Below are 26,886 nucleotides of genomic sequence, written 5' to 3'. Positions count from 1 at the left end.
GATATGGGTCCCCTTGCATTAAGGCACACTTGGAAATAATCCTACCAAGAGTGCTTCCATTCAGGCTAATATTCAAAGAAGAAGTGGTAATACATTACTCATTACTTAACCCAATTATAAAAGAGAAAATTACACTCTATACCCTTTTTATATTGTACTCTTTTATTTTTGCCTTCTTTTTTAAAGTCTATCATTTTTACCTATTTTTTTAAACACTATACTAATTTTACCCCTGTCACTTCAAGATACTCTCCATGTGACTCTGTTATGTCAGGGTATTTTGGGTAAAATACACATGAAAAGAGGTATTTTTTAAATAAATATAAAAGTAGAGGTAAATTTGATTAATTGATTAATAAAAGTAGTATTTTTCAAATGAAACTAGCCATGGGCCTTGAAACTGCTCATCACCTCATCACAAAATGCCAACCCAACTTATTATTGTTTAACGTTAAAGAAAAAATATTTACAATAAATCTAATAAATGAAAAATAAAATAAAAATAATAGCCAAAAAGCAAAGTACATATAAATGAGCAATCTATGCATAATTATAATCAATATCTCCCCTTTCAAGAAAAAAGGCATTATCTCCTATTAAATGATTTATCATATATATATATATTCAATCAAAACAAGAACAAAATGATTTGATTTTGCTTTGGTTTTTTCATTCAATTAATGAACATATTATTGTTCCCTTTAGGTGATTATGGGAGCATATAGCATATTTTAGCTCCTATCCTATGTTAGTGATAATTCATAATTTACATTAAAAAATAATTAAGAATATCATGATACCTATTCAATGATTTATCATTTAAAATTTGAAATAATTTATTATAAAGAATATTTATATTCAACAGACTATTTAAATCTTATTTTTATGATATTAAATTTTTTGAATTTCTCACAAATTTATTATTTACCAAAAATAACAATTACATTATACATTGTCATAAAATTCCTAAAACATTATAAATTGATTACATTATACAAAATTGACCATATCAAATGGACAAAATTGTCTAAACATGATTGGATTGGTTTGAAAATGTGAAAAGGACTAAGTGTAAGATGATAGATTTTTACATGTATAATAAATTAAAGTTTAAAAAACAAATTAGAAAGAAAACAAAAGATAACTAAAAAAGAAAGAAAAAAAATGTGTGGGTACTAAATTGAGTGGTGAGAGAGATGAGATGAAACAGTGGAACCCAAACACTTTTCTATATTTGGAATTTTGAGATTAGAAACCTACAAATTCATTCACAAAAACCAAACCCAGTTTCGTTTTCGATTCATAGACTCTCAAACTCAACATAAGAAAAGTACCAAACACGTCTTGATCTTCTGACCCAATTCATCCTAAAGCCAAACTCACCGCCTAAAACCCCTTCTACGAAGAAACCCAAGTCCCCCAAAACCAAAAGACACTCTCTTTCTCGCTTTTACCTTTTCAAAATCCAGTCTTTGAGGTCAATGTAACAGACCCAGATGCAATTTCATGCGTATGTATATATACACGACGATTCACCATGATATCTCACTTGGGTTTTGTTAAAACATTGTGAATAATAGCTTCTGAGATGGGTGGACATGGCGGATCATCAGATGGGCAAACCTTTAGAGATTTCATAGTTCATGCTGGCTCTGGAGCCTCCGCTGGTTAGTGTTCCCCCCCTTCTGTTTAAATTATAATTTCGTTGAATTTTTTGTTTTTGTAAAGGTTCTGTTTTTGATTTTTGAAATGGGATTTGAGATTTTGATCTTTTGAGGATTTTTTCCTTTTTTAGGTGCTATTGCTGCTACATTTGTGTGCCCTTTGGATGTGATTAAGACAAGGTTGCAGGTCCATGGAGTTCCCTCTGGCCATAAAGGTAAACTAGTTTCTATGTCCTTTACAACAAATTAAGCTATAGTTAGAGTAGAGTATGCATAATGACAATTACTAATTTTGAATATAATCTGTTCATTCAATGGATTGCTTTTTGTGATGACTGAATTCAGTACTGTGTTAATGATTCAATACATGGCTCTTTTCGAATCATCGAAAACCGATATTGTATGGTTCAAATTAGTTTTGCTACATACAACTTTCCAAGAGGAATGGACCTATTAGAATTATGTTTATGATTGTGTAAAGGATTACTATATTTGAATACCATCTTATAAGCTTAGATTTTAGTTATTGAACTTGGACATATGTGGTAGATACTAGCATAATTCGAAGTCAAGTTAGCAGTGTTAGTTGCTTATTGTTAAATTCATAGTGAGTTACCAATGTTTCTTCTTCTGTTTTGGTTTTTGCACAGGTAGTATTATTGTCTCCAGTTTAGAGAACATAATAAAAACTGAAGGTTTGCGGGGGTTGTATCGCGGCCTTTCACCAACAATACTAGCCTTACTTCCGAATTGGGCGGTGAGTTTTGTTTTTCCTCCTTGATTTTATAGTAAAACCATTTTTATCATGTTGCGTGGAAAATATTGAAAATTCACATTCAATAGAATGTTTTTCTGAAACTTTTTCTTTCTGATATCATTTGTTTTTATTGTTTCATCCTTTCGTATTAGCGCATTGTATATTCCCATTGACAAATTTTTTTCTTTTAATTCATATGCAGGTTTATTTCACTGTATATGAGCGACTAAAGCACCTTCTTCATTCACATGGTTGGTTTCTTAATGGTGTTATTTACTCGTTTGATCTTTTGTCTCGGTTTTGAGCCGTTTATAACTGCCTTTGTTGGGTCTGTTGGCTTTATTTCTTTTAACAAACTATTGTGTTTGTAGCTGTAGCAGACGACAGCCATCACCTCACAATAGGCGCAAACATGGTAGCAGCTGCTGGTGCAGGGGCCGCCACAGCTATTTCAACAAATCCATTGTGGGTTGTAAAGACTAGGCTTCAAGTAAGTTTCGCAGTCTTACATTTTTAACCTGATTCATCGGCATACAATATACAGAGAATGCCAAAATTTTTCCTTTCACGATTGATCGTATTATGTTTGGTATGCCATTACCAGATTATAGGCCTGTTCATTCCAAGTATTTTCATATACAAAATAGTAAATGATGTTAGGCAAAGCATAATCTTTATGTGTGGTGTATGAAAAAAGAGACAGGGATTACTAATTGATTTGCATACATACCTCGTCCAAAAGTTGCCCTTTTCGGTATTATTACTGTTAGCTCAATTTCATTGCTATAACAACAGTGTCTACAGATTCTTGGTTTCGTGCTTAACTAATCGATTCAGATATAAAATTTTATGTCACTCTGTACATTTATTTTTCTTTTTCATTTTCATATAGACACAGGGAATGAGGCCTGATGTAATTCCATACAAAAGCATATTTTCCGCTTTAACCAGGATTGCACACGAGGAGGGCTTTCGGGGATTATATAGGTTAGTTCTTGTATTTCTTTGATGGGAACTTTTATATGAGCTAATGATTGTAACAGTTATGTTCCTTTTCAATTTTTCTCTTCTAAGAAATCATGACACTATATCTTATTGGTTTGAAAACAGTGGAGTCCTGCCCTCATTGGTGGGAGTAAGCCATGTCGCGATTCAGTTTCCAGCATACGAGCAGATCAAGTATTACATAGCTAAAAAAAGTAATTATGTTTATGATTCTACTAAATTAACGTTTGTTTTCTAAAGCTTGCTGATTTTAAATATGAAAATTCTCAGATAATACAACTGTTGATAAGCTAAACAGTGGCAGCTTTGCAATTGCCTCATCAATATCGAAAGTAGTTGCATCGGTATTGACATACCCTCACGAGGTATGTTCGGTCATAACCCCTCTCTTCGAACTGAGAATTTTCTTTACAAACAATGTTCTTATGTTTTGTTTTTCTACGGTGCCAAAAGGTTGTGCGCTCGAGGTTGCAAGAACAAGGGCATTCCCGAAATACTGAGGTACGATATGCAGGGGTTATAGATTGTGTTAAGAAGGTGTTTAGAAAAGAAGGTATTCCCGGCTTCTACCGAGGCTGCGCTACCAATCTATTGAGAACAACCCCATCCGCCATCATAACCTTTACAAGTTACGAGATGATACATAGATTCTTGCAAGGGCTTGTTCCTCCCGACGAAAATAATTCACAAGATTACCCGAAAAAAACATCGGATGGGAATGGAGAGATGGTGAAAGAAAATAACAAATCAGTTTTAGGCCAATCTCAATCCCAATTAAATACAAGAACAACACCAATTTAATGAGAGGTGCTAACAAAGCATGACACTAATTGATGTTCTTATCATATTTAGTGAATTTCTAGTACTAAGAATTGAGTCAGATTTATTTGAAAGGTGAATAAGTAATTTGTAATTGCATTTTTTTTTTGTGAGGAAACTTTTTGTGTTGGATTGATTGAATATAGTTTGAACAATTCTTTGTTAAGTAATGTGCAAGCAAGCAAATAATATAAATGTATTTTTATTTTTCAAAGGGAATGAAATGACACATGAAATTGATTTATGATTATGTTGGAGTTGGACCATTCTCATCTTCTTCACCTTTCTTTGAGTAATGTCACTTTCCATCTCTTGGGCCTAAAAATAATATTCTTATCATCTTTTAGACCTTATCCATCTAGTGTCTATACAATAAATAAAAGAAAATATATATAATTGAGATATATTTATCTAAGATTTGAAAGAATTGCAGTTATATTATTTCAAAAATATAATAATGAACCTTTATAATATGCACTGATTCATTCTTATCTGTTTGAGCAATTAAAATAGTCTAATTTTTTTTATAGTTGTGTACGCTAGAATTGTTTAAAACATTTTAGAAAATTTTGAGAAATTTGAAATAATTTACAATATAGATTGCAATGTTCAAACAATCTATTTCACGTGCATATAAAATAAAAGAGTCACACTTGCAATAAATAGTTTGAACCTTGTTTTCAGTGCGTTCAATTTTTCTAAATTTTTCATAATTTTGCAAAATATTTTAAATAACTATAATATACACGATCATGAAAAAAATCAGACAAAAAAGTCTCTTGCATACAAAAACTAATAAGGGTGCATCTGCACTAGTTTAAGAGAAATGCATTCTGAATTTTCCTACAGTTTTTATATTTTAAATAAGTACATTATTATTTATAGAACAAATTGATTCTTTTCAAAAAGAAATTTGAATTGTAATTTCTCGAAGGCCAAAAAAAATAAAAACACTCCAAACTATAGAGATAATAAAATTTTTCACTCATCTAGCGCTATTCACATTCTTTTTTATATTTTATTAAAATTTCATTAGACCTTTAGTTAGAGAGAAATGTTAAAAGACACCAGTAATACTTAACACTCTCCTATGTGTTAATATCGCTAATTGGTCAAATTAAGTATTAAATCCTATATAGTTTAATATAATAACCTTTAGGGAGTATCACTATCCAATCGAAACGCGACATATCTAGAAGTGCTAAACACTACTAGTGCCCCAATATTAATGCCCTTAGTTAGATGTGTTATTAGAATTTTCATTCTTACTTCTATAGCTCATTTTTGTTGACCATGTTTAGTGAGTGATATCTTCATGTAATGGACTAAGAAAAATCCAATTTATATTAGTGTGTAACATCTTATGTTTTAAACACTAGGATATTCAAAAGTAAGTTTCTTTTCTTTTTCTTTTGTATCCTTGCTAAAATTTAAATATTGGAAGGGAATTCTTATGCTTTTGGGGCATAAAAATGAAAGCTTTATTTGCATGTTTTATGGTCTTCCATGAGCTGTCTGGTCCAAATTCCACTTTTACTTTTTTGAGTAAAAAGAATTGCTTTGTTCCTACTCCTACTCCTACTCCTACTCCTATATGATCTATATACTACTACTTTCTTATTTTTCTAAGACTCTTTTATTAATTTCTTAATCACAAAATTGAACTTTAATTTGATTCAATATTATAATACAAATATGTGACATTTTTAATTTGAACTCACATATATCAAATTCACTTATACACGTTTTCACTATACTTAGCTTGCAACTCAAAAAGTGTAAGCTAACTTTTTCTTTGTTTTGTATTTTGGGCATATGATCATCTCAATCATAGTTTTTTAATTATTTACTTTTAACTTTGATTTGATAAAAAAAGTACATAAATATATATATTTTCTTAACTTTGGATGATATTAGTTATAATGTGTGTTTAGAAATAATTGTATAATTACTTATTATATTTTAAAATATATTATAATTATAAAAAAATTAATAAATTTTAGTAGTTAATGTTTAAAATAAAAAAAATTAGTAATTACATAGTATAATAACTCTTCTTTTCTTTTAAATTATACAATTATAGTATAATTACTTTCAATAACACATAAATTTAATTACATTGTAATTATTTTTTAACATCATATAGAATATTATATTATATTATAGTATAATTACTTTCAATAACACATAAATTTAATTACATTTGCTGGATGTGACCGACATAAAAAATTATTGGATCAAATAACAACAAATATTATATTATATTGTTAATCATTGCCAAAAAGAGAAATATTAATAAAGAATTTATTTTGTAATTTATTATAAAAATTCAATATTTTATAATCCCTATTCCCTATGGCAATCGTTTTTTATTTTAAATTATTTTCTTACCATTTAACAGCAGATTAAACAAGAAAGGAAAAAAAATATATATTTGAATTATATCAACACTAATGAATTAATACTTAGAGAATTTAATGGATTTTTAGAAATAAAAACTTACCATAAAAAAAAAATATCACACGTCAAAACCAAATTAAGCTAATTTTTTTTTTCCTATATAACGATTTTTTCCTTCTCTTTTTTGGGTGTCAAATCGATATGATTTTTCATTCCTTAGCTAAAATCTAGAGTAAAATTCTTGGAATTAATCCTTAAAATAGGATCAAAAATGTAAAAAAAAAGAAAAAAGAAATTAATTTAACAATTTTCTAATATTAATTAATTAACTTAATTAATTTACTCAGGGATAGAAACCAGCATAGGGCGCCACGTCCTCCTCAATAACGACCTATAACGGAAACCCGACCACCCCGCGGGTCTAGGAGAACCCGACCCGGATTGTAATCGGGTCGACCCGACAACCATAACCGACACTCTGTTCTCCTTATAAATACCTTTAACTTCTTCTTCTTCCAATTCAACCGGAGAAGAAGACCCGAAAAGCTCCTTAAGACTGTTCCTCTTCACCGGAGTAGCTTTCTCCGGCGCCGGAGCCGCCGTAGCAGCAGCCCTGAGGAATCGAAACCGGTCGATGACGGAGGAGGTGGAATTGGAATTGGAATTGGAGTCTCGTTGTCGAGGAGGAGAAGTACGGTAATTGACGGTGCTTTTTGATCGGCCGAGAAGCATACGGAGGGTAGTTTTCCGGCGACGGAGGTGGATGACCGGAGAAGTTCTAGGGCTACGTGTGGGGCTCTGTGTGACGCCGCACTGAGTTGCGAGGAGCTTGAATCTTTGAAGAGCAGCCATGGTTTTGAGGTGAGTGGTGTGGTTAGGGTTTTGTTTTATAGTTGTGAAATTGAGGTTGAATTTGAATTTGAATGGTGAATTTGATGATGATAATGATTGAGTTTGAGGATGAGGAGAGAGAGTACTTATGGGTTTTTTTGTTGTTGATTGTTTCTTTTCAAAAATGGATCTGTTGTTGTTGTTGTTGTTGTTTTTAGGACTCGAATGCATTTTTTTTATTTCATGAAAATATGTTTCAAAGATAGATTAGGGCTTAGGAGGAGAAAAGAGAAAGTGAAAGAGAAAGAGAGAGAAAATAAAAGTGGGTTTATTTTTCATTTTCCGAGAAAAATTCTAAGGGTGGTGATCTAAAATCTATGGGAGGTTGTGAAAAAGAGGTTAATTACTTTGTCTAGTAATAGTCTTGACTAGACTAGTCTAATAGTTTCTGTTTGACTCTCTCTATTTCCTACTAGTGTCCAACACTTTCTATAAATGACGATTTATAATTGGTTAAAAGTTATAATAGAATAGTGTTATTCTACCAAAATAATAGAAAACTCATTCCATTTCAATAATTTAAAATACAACTAAATAAAGTAATAAAATAAATTTGTCTCATTTCCCTTCTAGTCTATTTCATTACTTTCAACCAAATACCACATTAATATAATAATTTTTATAGAGTATTGATAACGAATCACAAATCAGTACTCTAAATAACAATACTCTTTTTATTTAGGTAATGAAATTCAGTAACCAAATAGTTTGTCTTTTTATTTCAAACATAGATTAGGGTGCCACTTCTCAGGACTAGCCTTTAGCATAGGCGGGCTAGGCCTGTGTCTAGGGCTCACCTAGCTCACGGGTTCAAAAAAAAATTTATCCCCTTTTAAAATTATACATTTTTTTTTTTATCAATTTTGAAAAATATCATATTAATTTTTTAAATGAGAACCTAAAAATATTTTTTTTCCTATGACCCACTAAATTTCAGGGCCGACACTGACACTTTTAAAAGAGATTTAATGTGTCATGTGTTGTATAGTTATTGATATAATTAAGTATTGAATTTCATATAGTATGCTAATCAATTATAAATCACCACCTTTAAACAAATAACAATACTCAATAAAAATTGAATAGTCAATGCTACTTTGATTTTTCCGGAAGAAGGTTTAGTAAATGACAAACTTTAATTAATTTCTAACTGAAAAGTGTTTGGTTGGTTAGTTTAATTTTATTTTTTGGGCCAAAGTTTAATATTTTTTGTTCAATAAACACAATGAACAATATTACTTTAGGTATATTTGGTAAATTTTTATTGAAAATGTTGGTACGGTGGTCATTTGATGATGAAATAAATAATGAAAAAGTCGTCATTGTACTACAAAGATTTATTTTCTTTCCAAAGTTACTATTCTAGGTAAGACTACTATTTACATTTTTATTTTCTTTTTCTTTCTCAACTTCTACTTTTAAATTATTTAACTATTCATGTTATTATTATTATTTGAATTTACAATATTTTTTATTAGATATTAAAAGAAAAATCTATACTATTACAATTTACTAATAATATAAAAATATTGGATTCGAATCTATGCCTTCTCTTTTTTCCCATCCTTCCCTCACCACTAAGATTCACTATTTATTATTACTCTTTCTCTTCAAATAAGTGGACAATTCAAAAGAAATTGTATACACAATCTCATTTCATTAATTACACTTGTCACTTACTAGTGCTTAAATGAAGCATGCTTGTTATTCATCATTAAACCTCCAAAATTAAATTTCATCCCATGAAACAATATCGTTATAGCTCTTCTAGAAATACAAATTCAAATAGAGCTGTTATACTTGTAATTATGAATAGGCATGGTCCTCTTTTTTTCCTCTTGTTCATTAATTATATCTCTATGGAGTATGGACACAAAGTAATAATACCAAAAACATATATCATTATTATTCGTAGCAATAAACTATTTTCAAAACAAAAGTAACCCTAATAAATCAATCCCTTTATATATATACATACAACTCTCATATCTTTTCTACAAATTTAAATTTAATGTGCGTTTGAATTATTTAATCATGAATCATAAACAACAAAAACAAAACAAAACAAGTTGATGGGAAAAACAAAAACAAATTTGAACCCATCACACTACCTTCCTTACAACTCTTACTCACTTATCACATTTTTAGGTACCACAAATTATGATTAATTATACTGTCCTATTCAAATTTTAGCAGAAGTAAGAGTGAAAAAAAATATTAAAAATAGAATCTTTACTCTTTAGGCACTGAAATTAGGCGTAGTAGAAGTAGTACTTGGCCAAGCTTCAGTGACAGCATTCGGCGATGATGGCGAATGCTGATCATGTTTCATATTTTTTAACAACCCCACTTCATCGCCACATTCCGGGGAAGGTTGTGGCGGTGGTGGTTGAGTCTCAATTTTCCCATCTTCAATTCTCCTTAGTCTTTCCAAAACTTCATCCATTGTAGGCCTCATTTCCTTATCTTGTTGTAAACACTCAAAAGCCAACTCTGCTACAGCAATGGTCATAGTTCTAACTTCAATATCTGAAGCAAACCCAAGTTGTTGATCAATCAACTCATTATAAGCCCTTTTTTGAATCTTGGATATAGCTAAGTTAGAGAGATTAATCTCATGTCTATGTCTTGTTATATCAACAGCAGGCATAGATGATAAGAGCTCAACTAGAACAACTCCAAAGCTATAAACATCGCTCTTACTAGTCAGCTGATAACACTGATGATACTCTGGATCAACGTAGCCAGGGGTTCCTTGTGGTGCAGTTGAAACATGTGTTACATCGTTGGGGAAAAGCCTTGATAGGCCGAAATCCGCAACTTTGACACTGAAATTGTTGTCTAAGAGAATGTTGTTGGTCTTGACATCGCGGTGGACTATGTCTGAGGCGTGGAGGTAGGCTAATGCACTGGCTGTTTCAATGGCGATGCTTAAGCGGATTGACCAGGTTAGAGGGCTTGTTATGGCTTGGTCTCCGTGGAGATGGTCTGCAACTGTGCCATTGGGGATGTACTCGTAGACTAGGAGGAGTTCTCTGCTGCGGTGTGAAGTGCAACCATAGAGGGATACCAAGTTTTTGTGGCGCAGGAGTGTGAGGATTTTTATCTCGTTTACGAATTGTTCTACTCTTTTGTAGTTGTGCTCGTATAATCGCTTCACTGCTACTTCTCTCCCGTCTTTGAGCACGCCTAGATTACAAAATAAAAGAAAAATATACATCAACTTTATGATACACTATTGATCCAATTCGTATCTCCCTAGAGCAATGTTTTACTCTTAACAGCCTCTATTTATACTAACTCATCCCAAACTGTTTCTTCAACTAACACCTTAAGACTATTAGCATAGTTCACTTAAAACATCTATCTCAGTCGTTAAGAATTTGACAACTCTGGCATCTATAATCCTAATCAAGTAGTCAGACTAATATTAAGGTGTAACACTTTATTTTAGAAAAATTTAATACACAGTTTATGAAATTTTATTGGTGAAGAATGAAATGATGTTTGTTACCATGGTATACAGCTCCAAAGCCTCCATCTCCAAGTTCTTTTTCAGCATCAAAGTTATTAGTGGCTTCAGTAAGATCTTTATAGGAAAACACAAGGACCCCAAGATGGCCACTTGCACCCTCTGGATCATCCACATTCAAATATGGATCAGGGATGTTCCTTGAAGTAGCAGGTTTATGTTTCCTGCGCCACATAATGATTCCCAAGACAATTGTAGTTAAAAGAACTCCCGAACTCAACCCTGAAATATGAAAGTCATCAAATGTTAGCGTACAGAGTGAATGCACAGAATCAATGTAAGATTTTTTTATCTCCAGAATGATGTCTCATGTTTCTTACCTGCTATTATTCCTATTATTAACTTTCTCTTCTTTTTTCCTGAAACAACAAACATTCATGAATAAATCATCTGTAATTAGTTAAAGAAATAAAATGGGAGAGAGACATAGATGGTTAGAGTTTACAAAAATCAAAATGTACATGTCCAGACTCATATTATATGAAATTTGTATCTAAAATATTATTGTACATATTTTTCATAATGATTGACATTAACAAATAGCCAGGCCACGTGCATATGACAATAAATAAGTTGTGTAAATTGATGAGAAGAATCATTAGAGTGTATGGTTTGAAAGAGAGTAAAAAACAAGCATATGAAGCATTGAGGAACTGACTCCCCAAGATTAGTGTTAGTGCTGTGCTCCAATACCAAATACCTTTTGAATGCAAAATACACCGAAATTTATTATCTTTATCATTGTAGCATGTCCCTCTATTAAAAAAGCGGCATTTAAAACAATCACGATTTATTTCCACTTGAAAGATCAATTGATGAGGATAAGGATATGGAGGTGGAGGTGGATGTGAAAATGGAAGAGTGATAATTGGACATTGTTGTTTGAATGGAAAACTTATGTTTTGAGTGTTGCAGTAGATGTCATAGTCTCCTTGGCAACTAGTTTTATCAACATCTAATAAAGATGGAGTGATGCTAACATTGTGGCTGCAATTGTAAAGTGTGAACAATTTCTCAGCTGTAAAGTTATAGGAAGAAAAGAGTAATGAAATGTTAGGTGTGGGAGCAGAGAAATCATTGATAAGTTTACATCTATCCCTGGAATGATTCCAGTAAAAGGGTAGTGTTTTCTCCAAGACCACAAAAGAACTAAAATCTGGTTGATTGATATTTTTTACACCATACCAGCCTCCTCCTTTCTTAAATTGGATCTTTGGATCTTGTTCTTCTGAACAGTTCAGTGTGAACACCCCACAATCAGGTCTACTGATATTGCTAAAAGGGAAACCAATCATGCCAAGTTTTCCACAAGGAAATTGTGTACAGTTATGAGGACGAGGAATTTCCTTTCCTTCAGCGGAGCTTGGAAGCAGAAGATGTCTGAGAAAGAAGAAAAAGAAAGCAAGCAGAGGAGTAGTAGGACCCATCCTGAGGTTGAACATCCCAGGAATAATTATTCTAGATTTCTAATGCAAAACAGGAGGGGTTGGAGGTTTATACTCCTCTTTTGGCTAAGCCACAACGTATTATTAAGGAGAGGCGTTTCTGCTTGACTTAGTTGTTGACTTGGAAATTTGGATAGTTTTTAAGAACAACATACGTTGAAGAAAAAAAGAAGTAAAATGGGTTACTCACGACGAACCTTCCCATACTCTTGGATTTATTAATCCCATTCAAGGCCTTGACTCTTTGCTTTTCAAAGTCTTTACAAAATGTTTTATTTGGACCCTAAAATACGGCAAAACAGATATTTTCTTTCTTTTCCCACAAAAAAAATGAAAAATTACGTATGGTGGAACATGAACTAGGCATGGTTTTTTATGAGTAGTCTTTGACTGAGTAAACAGATTCATATAGCAGCAAAGAGAAAAAAAATATCTGGTTGTAAGTTGATAATGCTATTACGCGTTTTTTATTCCCTTTCTAAGACTTAGAAAACGGCACAAGTGGGACCACATGACTTTTAATATAGCTTTTGGTGTTAGTTTGTGAGTAATGAGAGGACAATGATGCATGAGAAAGAAAAAAACACATAAGGACTAGTGAACATGATGAAGTTTGTGGCTTGTGGGGTCATTCATCACTTTGAGTCTCATGTTGATATACTTACTAAAAGGGAATCAGACCCAAGTGGTTATTCTGAGGCCATGACTGTTTCCCAGTCTTCCAGGTATAATTAATCTTTTATGGTCTGTATTCTATCCTCAGTTAAGGCTTTTACATAGATATTTTTTCTAGTTCCTGTTGAAAAAATTTGGATTTGGTTGTGTGATTTTTCCTGGCAAAATCATAAGAATTTGAAGATAGGGTGTTACTAATAACCACTTGAGTTTTCCAAATGATCTTTTTGTTTTATGCATGGCTGATTAGATCCATAATTTTCTCATGGAGATTGGACAGAGGAAAGGTAACCAAGCTTGAAATAACAAATTCAAATATAGGACTTAATGAGTGTGTTTGGTAAGAGGGTGAAGTGGGAGAAAGGAGAGAAATGAGGTGATTATAGTCAAGCTCAAGTGTTAGTATTGTACAATTGAAAATGGCTCCCTTCTCTCAACTACTTCCTCCTACCAAGCAACACAAGACTGCTTTTTCAATTCTTCTCTCATTTCTTCAATAACAAAGGGAAAAGTGCTCCCCTTCCTTCCTCTTTCCCTTTATGTATATATATATATATATACAAAATATATGGCCATTATTATCCAAATTATGATTGTTTGTGAAAGCTGTTTTTGGTTTAATTCTCACTCATTCTTGTGTATTGTGTTCTTCAACCAGCTTCTTTGTGATTTATGGACATTAAAATCACTTAGTGTGATTGTATCTTCAGTTACAGTTTGCATTTTCTATTGCATGAATAATGTGTGATTTGTACCTTCATAAATTGTGATACATGTTAATAATAATTGAAAATTTCAGTTGAGGTGTATCTTTAGATTTCACAATTTATACAAGTGAATTCTATAAAAATGTAATCCTGCTTTGTTTTTGAAATATGGTGTAAATAGCCAAACCACTTTCCTTATTAGTTATTACTGCCAAACACATTACAAGCTATCGAAACAACTGAAATGAAACTATTTTTATTCTATTTTTTTATTTGGTTACATTTTAAAGTATTGGAATGTCATTTCAAGATTTTTATTGATTTTGGTTGAATGACTATTTCATTTTGAAATAAAAATAATGACCATTCCAATGCAAGATGGAAAAAATTTAAATATATTTTTTTTATCAATTTTAAATTTGATTTCATTGCATTTCTATTCCTTTTCTAATTTTCATTCATATTCTTATGTTTTCATTCCTTCCAACCAAATGTCAGCTAAGATACTATTTGGTTAGAGGTAATGAAATAGAGATGGGATTATTTTTATTTTATTCCTTTATTGGGTTGTATTTTAAAGTATTAGAATGTGATTCTAATAGAATGACTTTTCCATCATTTTGGTGGAATGACTATTCTATTTACAAATAAAGGAAAGACCACTCCATTGTTTATAAATTTCTTTTATGTATTTTAAATTTAATTTCATTCTATTCCTATTTTTATTTCTATTCTTATTCTCATTCTTCCTAATCAAACGCAACCTAAACATTTAAGCCATGGAACAATAACAAAGGGTACATTTGGTTGGGGGTTTTAATTTTATTTTTTTATTTGTTGCATTTTAAAATATTAAAATGTCATTTAATTTTTCTAGTTAAGGATAAAAATAAATAAAACGAATCAATTTAATTATTATTACCATTCTCAATCTTATTTTTGTGTTTTCATCAAATAATTGGGTGTTTTTCTTTAGAACCAAGAGGAATCATTCAAGAAAATAGCAAATGCAATATAATTAGGGTAGACACACCCAGGGCCGGCCCTGAAAATTTATGGGCCCAAGACGAATTAAATTTTGGGGCCCTCAAAAATATATCAAAAAAAGATTGTCATGGGATTTGAACCATGACCTTGGACATTATGTCCTCCACCTCAACCAACTAAGCTATAAATATTTGTTGTTTATATTACACTTAAATTTTACTTAAATAAAAGCCTAATAATTTTTTTTTATTTTTCTATTTTGGGCCCCCGGAAAGTGTGGGCCCTAGGCACGGGCCTAGCCCGCCTATGCCTAGGGCCGGCCCTGGACACACCAAACATAACGAAACTCTCTAGTAAGAGCTAATCAGGGCCAGCCCTGAGTTGAAATGGGCTATAAGCAAATTTTTTTAGCCCTTACTATAAAGATAAATTGTATTTTTAAAAATTATTAAAAAAATATGTATATTTTTTAAAATATATTTTCTTTTATTTGGACCCTTAAAATGAGTAGGCCCTAGGCGCGGGCCTAGCTCGCCTATGCCTAGGGCCGGCCCTGGAGCTAACCTAGCCAAATAATTGTTAATTCCCTCCAAGTAAAGTAACATCAAAGAGCATTATGTAATATTCTCAAATCCTCGTCTTCATATATTAGAGCTATTTTCATAAAAATTAAACTAGTTGCTACTTAAAATAAAATCTTTCAGAAGCATTTAATTAAAATCAAAATGTGCAGACAGACTGATAAAATCTATCTATTATACTGTTATTTTGAGCTATTGATTAACATTAACAAACAAGCTATGTGCATATAAATTTAGAATGAAAAGAATGAGGCAGTGGAAGGAACGATGGTTTTGAAATATGGCACTTTATATAAATTTAGAAGAATGTGATTTGAGAAAGACCAAAAACACGTATGTATGATGAGAGTAGTGAGGTTTGTGAATATTTGTGATTTGTGTTCGGATACAAATACCTTTTGATGTGCACTGAAATTGATTTTCCTGTGGAGTGTTGCTGCAATATCCTCCTTCCTTGTAACATCCGAAACAAGCAGGAGTTGCACGCAATCCAAAACTGAAATGAATATTAACAGGTGGAGGTGGAGATGGAAATGGAGGTGGAGGTGGAGGTGGAAATGGAAGCGTGAAATTTTGACATGTTTGTTGGTATTGAAAAGGAAAACTCATGTTTGGAGGTCCGCAATAGAAGTCGTGGTCGTGGCACTTAGTTTGATTAAAACCTCTGATGGTAGTAGGACCATGATCTTGGGTGCACCTATAAAGGGTGTGTGAGTTATCAGGTGTAAAGTAATACAATGAATCAAAATCAGTGGTGGTGGGAAAGGAGTATTCATTGATATATTCACAAGGTTCTTCTTGGGAAGACAGCGTTGCTTCCTCTTTCACCACAATGGAAATTAAAGAGTCTGGGCCTGACTGAACTGAGTCAATTCTATACCAGTGCCCAGGCCCTTCTTCTTCTTTTTTCAATTGGATCTTAGGTCCATCTTCTGAACAACTCACTGAGAACACCCCACATTTTGAAAGGGTTCCCTCTTCTTCAGCGGAGCTTGGAAGCAGAGAATGAGTGAGAATGAATATAACAAACAGAGGAATAATAGCAGCCATGTTCAACGTCCCCCAAGAATAATTTGGATTTCTAATGCATAACACAACAGGTATGTTTTACAATCCTATTTTTTGGCTGAGGCTGAGGTTGCTTGCTCCTCATAATAAAGAGAAGCTCATCTTGTTGACCTGGTTGTTGACTTGGAAAGTTTGGATGACAGAATACTTTCATAGAAAGTACGTTTAGAAAAAATAAGCAAAAGGGGTTGGTCAGCAAGGAGGAACCTTCCTTCCCATACTCATAACAATCCCCTGTTGAGCATTCGATTACAAACGATGAGGACTTGACTCACCATGGTTCTTTATTGGAAATATTACAGTTTTTAGAAAGATTTATAAATATGTAAATACGGAAAAGATAATTAATTACAAAAATATAAATTGTAAAAAAAAATTATAAATTCGTAAATTTTTGTTATCATAAAAATAAACTTATTGTTTTTTTTATATATAATTTTTGCGAATTTGTATTTTTGATATATATATATATATATATATATATACAAAATTTTAGAGATTTTGAAAATTCCACTTGTTTATGTAGTTTTGACTGAGTAAACAGATGTACAGCAGCAAAAAAAAAAATCTGGCTGTATGATGATAACGCGGTTTTCTACAGACTTAGAAAATGACATTAAATGGCCCCCACATGAATTTGAATGGAGTTTTTTTGTTGTTGAATTGGATTGATTTGATCTTTGGTTGTGAAATTGAGAATAATGAATGGAAAACGTTGCATGAGAAAAAGAAAGAGAAAGAAAGCATTATGACTTGTAAACATGAAATGAGGCTTGTGGGTCATATTAGAACAAACAAAGATTTTTCATCAACTAGAAATGGTCTGATATTATGAATAATCAAGATAAGCTTTTCTTTTTCTGGTGATATTTCTTGTAGGAGTAGGAGACGGGTTAAACAAAAACTAAGAGGATTGGCTAATGGCAATTATGTCAAGCTAAGTTTATATAAATGCTCTCCAATAAGTCAAGGATTGTTTCCAATTCAACAAAATCTATTATTTTTCAAGTAATCTTCTATGGATTGTAGTCAAATTATGTATTATTAATAAACAAAAAATTCCTAGTATGGAAAGAGAAAGTTGGTGGTGGCGTTTTTCCAATGAAAAACAAAATGAAATAGTTTTTGGAGATGGGGTTTTACTAATAACATCACTTAAGAGTTTCAAATTTATTGTAGGCATAATCTAATATTACTACACTTGTTCTCAACAGTCCTATGTTCGAATAAAAAAAGTTTCAATTTTATCTTAATGCTCTATGGTTTGTTAGGTTCATGATTTCCTCTGTTTACTACATTGGAGATTAAACAGATGAAACTAGAACTTAATTAGTGTGTTTGGTAGGAGAGACAGGTGGAAGAAAGGTGATTATAGTCAATAAGTGTTGAAAATCCCTTCCCTTCTTTCAACTACTCCCTCCTGTCAAGCAAACAGAAGACTTTGGTTTTCAAATCTTCTCTCTTTCCTTTCATAACAAACGAAAAACAAATTCCCTTTCCTCTCCTTACTAATACATATCTCATTCCTTCCTATTTTATCACCTTCCTACCAAACATAGTCTAAATAAGGCGACAACATAATCAAGTAACATAATCAAGTAACCTTGTTTTTGTGTTGTGCAAGCTTTACAGGGTTCAAATAATATGATATCCTTGTTTGGTTACGTCGTTCAAGATTGTAAAAAATTGCTTGCTGAATTGTGCAATGTTTTATTACTTTTTGTTAATCGGTCAGCTAATGTACGAGCTCACAATTTTGCTCGAATTACTATTTTGTATTCTGATCGTCGTTTCAGTTTAGGGTTTCTTTCTAATTGAGTTGTTACCATGTTTGGTAACGGAAATTAATGGTTGTTAAAGATGAATTTTTCATTACAAAAAAAAGGTGAGAAGATAAAGAAGGGTAATTAATGATTTATAATATGACTTATCAACAATAACACCAACACTGCAATATGAGTGTTGAGGTCCATCAGGAGCACAAAAGCACAGACTTTGATTATTTTGAAATCCACATCGACCGCCTATTGTTTTGCAATTAACACAAGTATCACCATAAGAACCATGCCACACAAGACTAAATCCACCCATCAATAACTCAGTGTAGTTTACAGTCTGTATGGTTTGATTGAATGGCCAATTTCCCTCCAAATCAACCGGGACAGCAACTTCAGACTTACAAGACCGATCCGAGTTTGAAGTCACACGATTTCTTTCGAAGTTGTTGTCTTGGAATAAAGCAACAAATGAGTGATGAGAAGAATTGGAAGCACAAGGAACCGAGGTTGTTTCAAAAGGAGGAGAAAATGATTTGGTACACCTATAGAAGAAGTGAAGATTGGCATGGCTTGAGCTGAAATCGAATGGAGAATCATTGTCAAAACTGAAGTAGTGTTTAGGAACAACACAACTTGCATTGACAACATCCAAATCAACCAACTGAACTGATTGGTTTTCATATGAAATACTCTTAACGAGGTAAGGGCCTCTAGAGGTCATAAAGATTGTTTTATTTTCTTGACAAGTAATTCTAAAGCCTTGGAGACCACAAAAGTCTGCTCCGGCACCTTCAACATAAAAAGGGTAGCTTATGTTGGGACCATCTCCACAGTTTCTAGGCTTACATGATTCGAAACTCGGGTTTGCTGATATAGCTGAGTTTATTACTACTAAGCTGTTGAAGAGGATACTGATCCAAACAGGGAAGAGTAACTCATGAATAATCAACTTCTGCAGCCTCATTTGGTTGATGTTTCATGAAAGGAAGACAGTACTAAAACTCTAAATATATAGCTCAATGGTCATTAAATAATAACTAAAGGGTAGTAGCTTTGTTTTCTTGAACCATTCAAATATATACTAATTGTTAATTCCCACCAAGAAACAACAAAGAGCATTATAGAATAGTCAAATGTTTCTGTTGTGTGAGCTATTTCCATAAACATTAATCTAGTCAGTCCAAGCTATTTAAGAGAATATATAAATCCTTTAGAAGCATTTACTTGTCCTCTTAGATAGAACAAATAGTAAGGACAAAAATGAAGTTTAATAATCCTGATATATATATCTAGAACTTTAGTCCATAACAGACTAAAATAGTTCACTGAACATGGAATTTTAATTGGTTGTGATATTTGAAGAACTCTGTTTGTCAAAATCTATGACTACATTTTAAAGATTATTACTATGGGCAGATACTGTGGAATTAAATAAGAAAAAATCTAGTATTGTTGGCTAGTCGGGTTTGTTGGGAAATTTAGTTGAGAGTTTTAGTGGGACTAATCATTTCATTCATTTTTGCCTTATTTTTCATTTCAAGATAGAAATGGCTTGGTCTTTCAAGGGTCAGGGCACTGTCAATGTTTGTAAGACATGTATGTACCATGTCCTTCGTCCATTTTAGACCTTTAACAAAAATCTAAACTAAAGTAATAATAATAATAATAATAAAAAAGAACATTTAAGGTTTCCTTTTTGTTTCTTTATATAGATTTAATTACAGACTTTTAAGGTTTCTTACTAACTATTAACTAACTACCAAAAAGGTTTTTGTGAGTTGGAAAATTAACAGTATAAATATGACCCTTTTCTACCCAGATACACACTACTTCATTGCTTTATTTATATATAGTTAAGGTGATCTTATGAAAAGAACGTGTATTGGAAAAGTCAAGTCAACATCTACAAGGAATGAGATGACTTAAGCATCTAAAGTTGAAACTCCACCAAACAATTTGCAGGCCTTAGAAACAGTCCAAAACAACAAGAATAGAGATTGCCAAAGTGTCACAATGACTATCTCATCCTATCTTTCCTATAAACTAAAGTGTTATATAATAACTATTTATGGGCACAGCAAGAAATTGCTATTGTGATCCAAAAATTCTATGATAGACCAATGTGTGCAGCATTTGGTACTAAACTTCTACCCTTCTTATAGTACTTAAATATATTTTTACACCTACTACTAATTGATAAATGGATAATACAGTTCAAGCTATTTATCAAGCTCTTGGAAGTTAAAACTTAAAAATAATTGTTTAAATGCTTGTTTTGCAGTGCAAGTGAGCCATATAGTCATTAAAAAGTTCACCTAATTTCAATTAACTGTAGATATAAAAATAAACTCGCACACTGTAAAATAATATACTTAAAATACTATATTAATACCATTTTCAAGAAAAAAAAAGTATATTAATAAATACAAATTTAAAATACTAATCTATTTTGAATAAACCCCTGTATAATAAAATGAATTTGTTTAAAAAAAATCAAAAATAAAATTTGAAACTACCAATAGGTACAATCCAATAGTATCTCTATATAAAAATTTGTGGACCTAAAAGGATGTATATCCATTAAAAAAAATTGTGGACTTAATATTATTTCTTTTAGGTTGCAGCCTCCTTTGACCATAGTCACATCACACATGTCTCATTAATTGCACTAAGAAAAACAATTTGTATAATTAATTATTAAAAAGATCATATGGTGGGATAATTATTATGTGTATATATACTAAATAATCATTATCCTCCACAATCATGATCCATCTTTATTCAACTTTTTCCTTTGAATTAAATATTTCATGACATCATCTGAAAGAAAAGTTACATGCCATAACATTTAACTTTTTAAAATAAATTCCTTACGCTATAGACTGTAGTACTATTATACTATATGCTCTTTTGGACGTGTCACAATCAAACTTTCAACTAATTAATAAACTTTTGATTCCAAAAAAAAAAAAATGTAATTTAACATTTCGAACTCTTATCTAACATGTTACATTTCCCATGCTGCATACTAAAAAAACATATAAATTTGTTTATTCAAATTATTGCATGGGCGAATACAGTGGTGAAACCAGGCAAAAATGAAAAGAGGGGCCAAGTTAATTTTTTTCTTGTTATTTTTTCTCTTTTAGTATATAGCTATCATTTAGTATTTCAAATAAAAATAATAATATCATTTGTACATTTCAGAAAAAAAAAAAACATCATGTACAATCACACAAAAATTTGAAACAATTAATGTCATATTTATGTGTGCACAAATTATCATTTTTCTAATATAAAAAAAAATACCACTATACAATGGTTACAACAAATAAAAAATACCACAAATGAGTTCTCAATTTAATATTAAATTTGATTTTTTTTTTTTCTGTTTCATCACGTTCTTCTTAGTACAACAAACATTATTTTTTTTCTAATAACTAAATTTAAGAACATTTTTATTAAGCATCAATAATATTTAACAATTTTTATAAGTAGCAACTTATGATTAGTTAGTGAAATTTTTTAAAAATTATTTTCTTAAATTATATGAGACTCGATATTTAATTACACCAATAACAATATATCACTAGTAAAAATACTTAGCACCAATAATATTTTTTTACAATTCTCTTAATTTCTTTTAGATAAATTATATATAAAAATAAATTCCCAAAAATATTAGAGGAGCCAGGTCACCCCATAGACTTATATGTACATTCTCCATTGGCAAATTAAACTAATATTCAACTCACTTAATAAAGTTTGAATTTTTATTGAATTATTGAGTTTGTATTTTTTGTATATTTAGATCCCCTTTGTAACTATTTTTAAACACTTGCTGAATATATCACAGCATTGTTGTAAGCTTTGAGACCATATAATATACTTTTTGACATTTTATTTATAATAATCACTTTCATGAATGATGACATATATACGTTGAATCAAATCAAACCGCATATTTGTTCCATAGAAAATCACGATTTATTATGGCAGATAAAATCTGGATTATCTAACATATATCGTCCAGAAAACGACATCTAACTATGTGAATTTATATTTGACCGCTGCATAAATTTGTTTTAAGTTTAATTAAAAGCTTAATTATCAACCAAACCTACCCTAGCTATAGCTAACACATCACATCATGAATGAATAAATAAACACTATTTTTTCTATTACTATTATTAATACTGAAATATTACCAGTCATTATAAATCACATGTCAACTCTAGGACTTACAAATATTTTAACAAGGAATTTCATTAAATTCAAGTCACAGTTCCTGCAATTGTTGAAAAAAACCAATAAATACCGTTATCCTTATCATTTGGTGATAAATGATATTTATTTATTGGTTTTCAATGTGAATAATTCCATCACTTGTAGTTGTGAAATGACTTGTATATATTTTTGTCAGTATAATAAGATGTCATGTAAATAAAAACATGTTATATTATTTACGTATTAAATTAAATTTTAGTGGTGTCAACACAAGCTAAAAAAGACTAATATTATCAAGTTTAATATATTTTGTGCTTTGGATCGAGCTTTGTGATAATGAACCATGCATGTTTCCATTAATTAGTTCTATTCTTATAAATTATTAGACATTTTAAGGTGTGTCTAATATTATACCAATACAATGAAATATGTGTAATTAATGATATTTTATATTATTTATTAAAATAAAATATATAAGATACAATATTAAATTATATTAATAATAATATATATGCATCTCTTACAATGCATGCACCTTAATCTTCTTAGGATTCAAAAAGGATTAAAATATAGGCCAATCACATAGGTAATGGGATTGATTGATCATATATATGAACCAGAATGGCGAAGAATAATTCTACTTTTGAATGTCTATATATAGACATAGTCTTCTACGTACTCATTACAAGAGCACCCATTAGCAGCACTGGTCCAACCACGAACTGCCTAATGGCTCTAAAGTGGCCCTATTTGCTATATATGAGATAAGGATTGTATCCCCCAACAAGTGGGAGAGAGAGTAGTAAAAAGTAATCATATTTTAGGCAAATCATTACTTATTACCATTTTATATTGAGCATTTCGCAAGATCGCATGCGTCAAGACCTTCTAAATGTGTCGACTTTGCAATTGGTAGCGATACTCTATAAAAATTATTATATTAAATTATATGGGACCCGATACTTAATCGCACCAATAAATATATTAACACGTAGGAGGTCTGCAGCACCAGTAGTGCCCTTTAGCATTTCTCTTTTATATTTACTCATCATTATTATCATGCCATTTTATTTCTGACAAGATAATTAATTTTTTAATATCTTCCCACGTGAACTGGGGCACATTTCAATCGAAGCATGGAAATACATACTCAACTCTCAACCCAAACTAAATCATAATCTTAGTATTTTTTATAAAAGATTTATGGGATGTGAGTTATGATCAATTGGAAATATAAGGTAACTATTTTGATACATTGTTATTATTATTATTATTATTAGTGGTTTGCAATTTTCATGACGAAAATTATTCATTAATTTTTGTATACAAGCTAAGTTCAACGTTATCAATGCGACTCAATTATTTGGGTCAAATATGGTAGGCATGCAAAACCCCCAAAAAAATGGTAAAACCAAAAACAAAATAAAAAAAGAGATAATTATAAAAAAAAAAAAATAATAAATAAAGTGAAAATGAGTGGTTGAAGAAAAACTAACCCGCCGCCGGCGCCGCCGTCACCGGAAAACACTTCAAGGCGTGAGGCCTATCAGGGCAAAAGCATCTGAAATGATAGATATCCCAAAGGAATCCACACCTCCCACCGCTTTCCTCACATACGCTACAGTTACTAGCTATCCAATTAACCATAAACCCACTCCTCACCACATCTCTCATCGTCACCATTCCCAATTCATTATTCTCCACCACCGCTGTCTTCGCCGCCATAACATCTCCGTTCGGACCAGGCACACACATTCTCGACGCCTCAACCAATTCATCTTCTTCGCTTTCATAAAAAGCCAAAACCGAATTCGTTTCATTCTCTCCATAACAACCGATCCTGTTCTTGAGAAAATCATTGTTCCTCTCAATCGAAGAAAATCGACAATTATAGAGCAAAACCACACTGTTCCGATCATCATCCGTTTCGGCGATCTTGAAATCAGGGGAGAGATCAGTTAAGTTCCGTATAAAAGGGAAACAAGCTTGTTCGTCGTCAAGATCCAAAAACGCAGCGTTTGATACGATAACAGATTGGTTTTGGTAAAAGATTTGTAAAACGACGTAGTTTTGGGAGGAGAGATTGATAATGGAGCGGCCACGTGAATCGCACGTGAGATTAAAGCCAGGGTAACCACAATAAGGCTCTTGTTGGCCTTGAATGAAGAAAGGGAAGCTTATTGTTTGGTTTCCACAAATTTTGGGGACAATACAAGATTCGTAGTGAGGATCTGATGCAGCTTTAACTGAGTAATTATAGAAAATGAAATTGAAATTGAAAAGTAGAAGAAGGAATAATGAGAAAGAGTTTTTCATTGGGAAAAATATTAAGGTGTGGTGTAGGAATTAGAGAAAGGAAAATGGTATGAGACATTAATAATAAGAGTGTGGTGAGTGTTGAATGGTTTGACTTGGAGGTTGGCTGGGTTGGATTATTTTGTATGTACTGTATTTTTTGCCATGGACTTTAGAGTTTAGACTATTGAATATGTATGTATATATATAGAGAGATGGGTTGAAAGTGTGAAACCATATCTGCAATTTGCATTATGTGCAAACTCAAAATGGGTCCATCTTCTTTAGTCCTATAAGAGAAATGCTAGAAGGTACTAATAGTGTCAAGTACCCTCTTACGTATCAATATTGTTATTGGTGTAATTTAGTATCGGGTCTCATATAGTTTAATATAATAACTTTTAGGAAGTATCGCTAGCCAATTATAAAACGACACGTTTTAAGGGTGCTAGACACTACTGGTACTCAATAGCAATGCTCGTCGTATAAATATATATAAACTATAAAAAGTAAAATAATTAATTTAGTCCACCAACTTGACCAATAATCACATTCAACTTTTTCTCTTTCAATAGATATGGTTATAGGCTTATAGCTACTTGGAATCTTGGTGTTCATATTATTTTTTGGCAAAATTTTTAATTTTACTTATAGTTTTATTTATAATTAAAAATATAAAATAAGTATAAATTTTGGTTTTTTTTTATAACTATTATGTGATTTTTTTTTAATGAAAGATACTTTTTGAAATTGTTTGAATATTATATTTAAAAAAAAAATTGAGTACATTAAGAATTATATAATTTATTTTTAAAATAATTTTTTAGAAGTAGTTTTTGGAGAATTTTGATTCCCGAATCTTGATATGTACTAAATTATATTTTAAACTTTTAAAGTCGTTAAAAGTCTTCCCTAAATTATTGAGATTGTTGAATTTAAGGACTTTGTTCAATTTTAATAAGAAAAGTCTAACATAGATGAAAATTTGGGGGATATGATTTAGTTCATGTTAAAGTGTAATAAGCATGATTGGTAGATATTAAAGTCTGAGGGTTCGTTTTGTATGTCGTATTACCTCGTATTGTATTGTATAATATTGTAATGAATTATATTCTATACAATATTTTTATGTAAAACTGTATGTGGTATTAACTTTTATGGACACCTAAATATATAATATTTTAATATAAATTAAAGTTTAACATAGTATTATATAAAAATATAATATATAATCCAATTTAATATAATACAATACGATCTAATACGTCGTTACAAATGAGTCCTGAGATTATAATTTAGTACATGAACAATCAGAATTAGTAAAATTAAATGAAATTATACAAAAAAAAAAAAATAAAATCAAATAATTTTAAAAATTCAAAGAACATGATTTAGTATATATTAAATTTAAGTGAAAAATTTTAAAATAGTAATTAAATATATTAAATTCAACTGCTTCCTTTGGTGTATAGCTCCCCACATGATACATATCTTGATCATGAGACAATGAATCTTAATTAATGAGTTTCAAATAAATCTCCCCTTTAAAACGTTGTTTTGATTAAATTAATTTTTTGATTAAATTAATTAATTCTCACAATTAGTAGTTTTTGCCCTTTTTTTGGGTAAGTAATTCAAGGCTGCGGTCAATGAAAAAGCACTCTCTATATATTTATAGATGAACTTTATTAATAGATATGATGAGACTTTTCCATTTGTTGTGTTTGGTAAAAGAGAGAAATAATTCTTTCTCTTCTTATTTTTCTTTTCTTCTAATGAGTAATCATTAAGTCTCAAATCTAGAGGAATAATCCACTTTGTATTTGAATGTAAAGGACACCTATATTGATTAGAGTAATGTCAAAAGCACTAATTGTTTTGGCCTTTGTGACATTAGATTAAGAAAAAACTATGGAATTAGGATAAATCTTAGAATTTCATGTAGTATACTATAACACTATGCATGACAAAATCCTCACTCTAATGAATAGGTCAAAAGAGAGAGAGTTTCTAAATTTTGTCATTACATGGATGACTAATAAAAATATTTTTGAT

At 31.1% G+C, this 26,886-nt stretch overlaps 4 protein-coding genes across 7 annotated transcripts; 1 reads left to right on the top strand and 3 right to left on the bottom strand.

Moving 5' to 3' along the window:
* Positions 1 to 1,147: 1,147 nt before the first annotated feature.
* On the top strand, positions 1,148 to 4,459 carry LOC133033364 (nicotinamide adenine dinucleotide transporter 1, chloroplastic-like). Of its 2 annotated transcripts, none has more exons than XM_061108081.1 (9): positions 1,148 to 1,667; positions 1,796 to 1,879; positions 2,315 to 2,421; positions 2,624 to 2,672; positions 2,802 to 2,911; positions 3,314 to 3,408; positions 3,532 to 3,620; positions 3,697 to 3,791; positions 3,880 to 4,459. In XM_061108081.1, the coding sequence occupies exons 1-9, from the start codon at positions 1,589 to 1,591 to the stop codon at positions 4,225 to 4,227; spliced, it is 1,056 nt and encodes a 351-aa protein (XP_060964064.1). In that variant the 5' UTR covers positions 1,148 to 1,588; the 3' UTR covers positions 4,228 to 4,459. The 2 variants fall into 2 exon arrangements, with proteins under 2 accessions (XP_060964064.1, XP_060964063.1); XM_061108080.1 differs by having other exon boundaries at positions 1,150 to 1,667; positions 2,793 to 2,911.
* Positions 4,460 to 6,781: 2,322 nt separating this feature from the next.
* LOC133033374 (uncharacterized) lies at positions 6,782 to 7,932 on the bottom strand. Its single transcript, XM_061108092.1, has one exon. The coding sequence runs from the start codon at positions 7,705 to 7,707 to the stop codon at positions 6,985 to 6,987; it is 723 nt and encodes a 240-aa protein (XP_060964075.1). The 5' UTR covers positions 7,708 to 7,932; the 3' UTR covers positions 6,782 to 6,984.
* Positions 7,933 to 9,417: 1,485 nt separating this feature from the next.
* LOC115712167 (LEAF RUST 10 DISEASE-RESISTANCE LOCUS RECEPTOR-LIKE PROTEIN KINASE-like 1.2) lies at positions 9,418 to 25,112 on the bottom strand. 3 transcript variants are annotated; one of them, XM_030640416.2, is made up of 4 exons: positions 24,033 to 25,112; positions 11,389 to 11,427; positions 11,051 to 11,290; positions 9,418 to 10,725 (listed from the first exon to the last, which is right to left on the bottom strand). In XM_030640416.2, the coding sequence occupies exons 1-4, from the start codon at positions 24,850 to 24,852 to the stop codon at positions 9,776 to 9,778; spliced, it is 2,049 nt and encodes a 682-aa protein (XP_030496276.2). In that variant the 5' UTR covers positions 24,853 to 25,112; the 3' UTR covers positions 9,418 to 9,775. The 3 variants fall into 3 exon arrangements, with proteins under 3 accessions (XP_030496276.2, XP_030496278.2, XP_030496277.2); XM_030640418.2 differs by lacking the exon at positions 24,033 to 25,112 and adding an exon at positions 15,859 to 16,673; XM_030640417.2 differs by lacking the exon at positions 24,033 to 25,112 and adding an exon at positions 11,769 to 14,019.
* On the bottom strand, positions 17,065 to 20,581 carry LOC115712170 (LEAF RUST 10 DISEASE-RESISTANCE LOCUS RECEPTOR-LIKE PROTEIN KINASE-like 1.2). The gene has a single exon (XM_030640421.2). It carries the CDS (start codon positions 19,271 to 19,273, stop codon positions 18,404 to 18,406), a length of 870 nt encoding a protein of 289 aa, XP_030496281.2. The 5' UTR covers positions 19,274 to 20,581; the 3' UTR covers positions 17,065 to 18,403.
* Positions 25,113 to 26,886: the final 1,774 nt, after the last annotated feature.

This window comes from Cannabis sativa, unplaced genomic scaffold, assembly GCF_029168945.1.
Source record: "Cannabis sativa cultivar Pink pepper isolate KNU-18-1 unplaced genomic scaffold, ASM2916894v1 Contig5, whole genome shotgun sequence".
NCBI classification, from domain to species: domain Eukaryota; kingdom Viridiplantae; phylum Streptophyta; class Magnoliopsida; order Rosales; family Cannabaceae; genus Cannabis; species Cannabis sativa.
The sequence above is the reverse complement of the archived record's forward strand: the minus strand, read 5'-3'. Positions and strand labels throughout refer to the sequence as shown.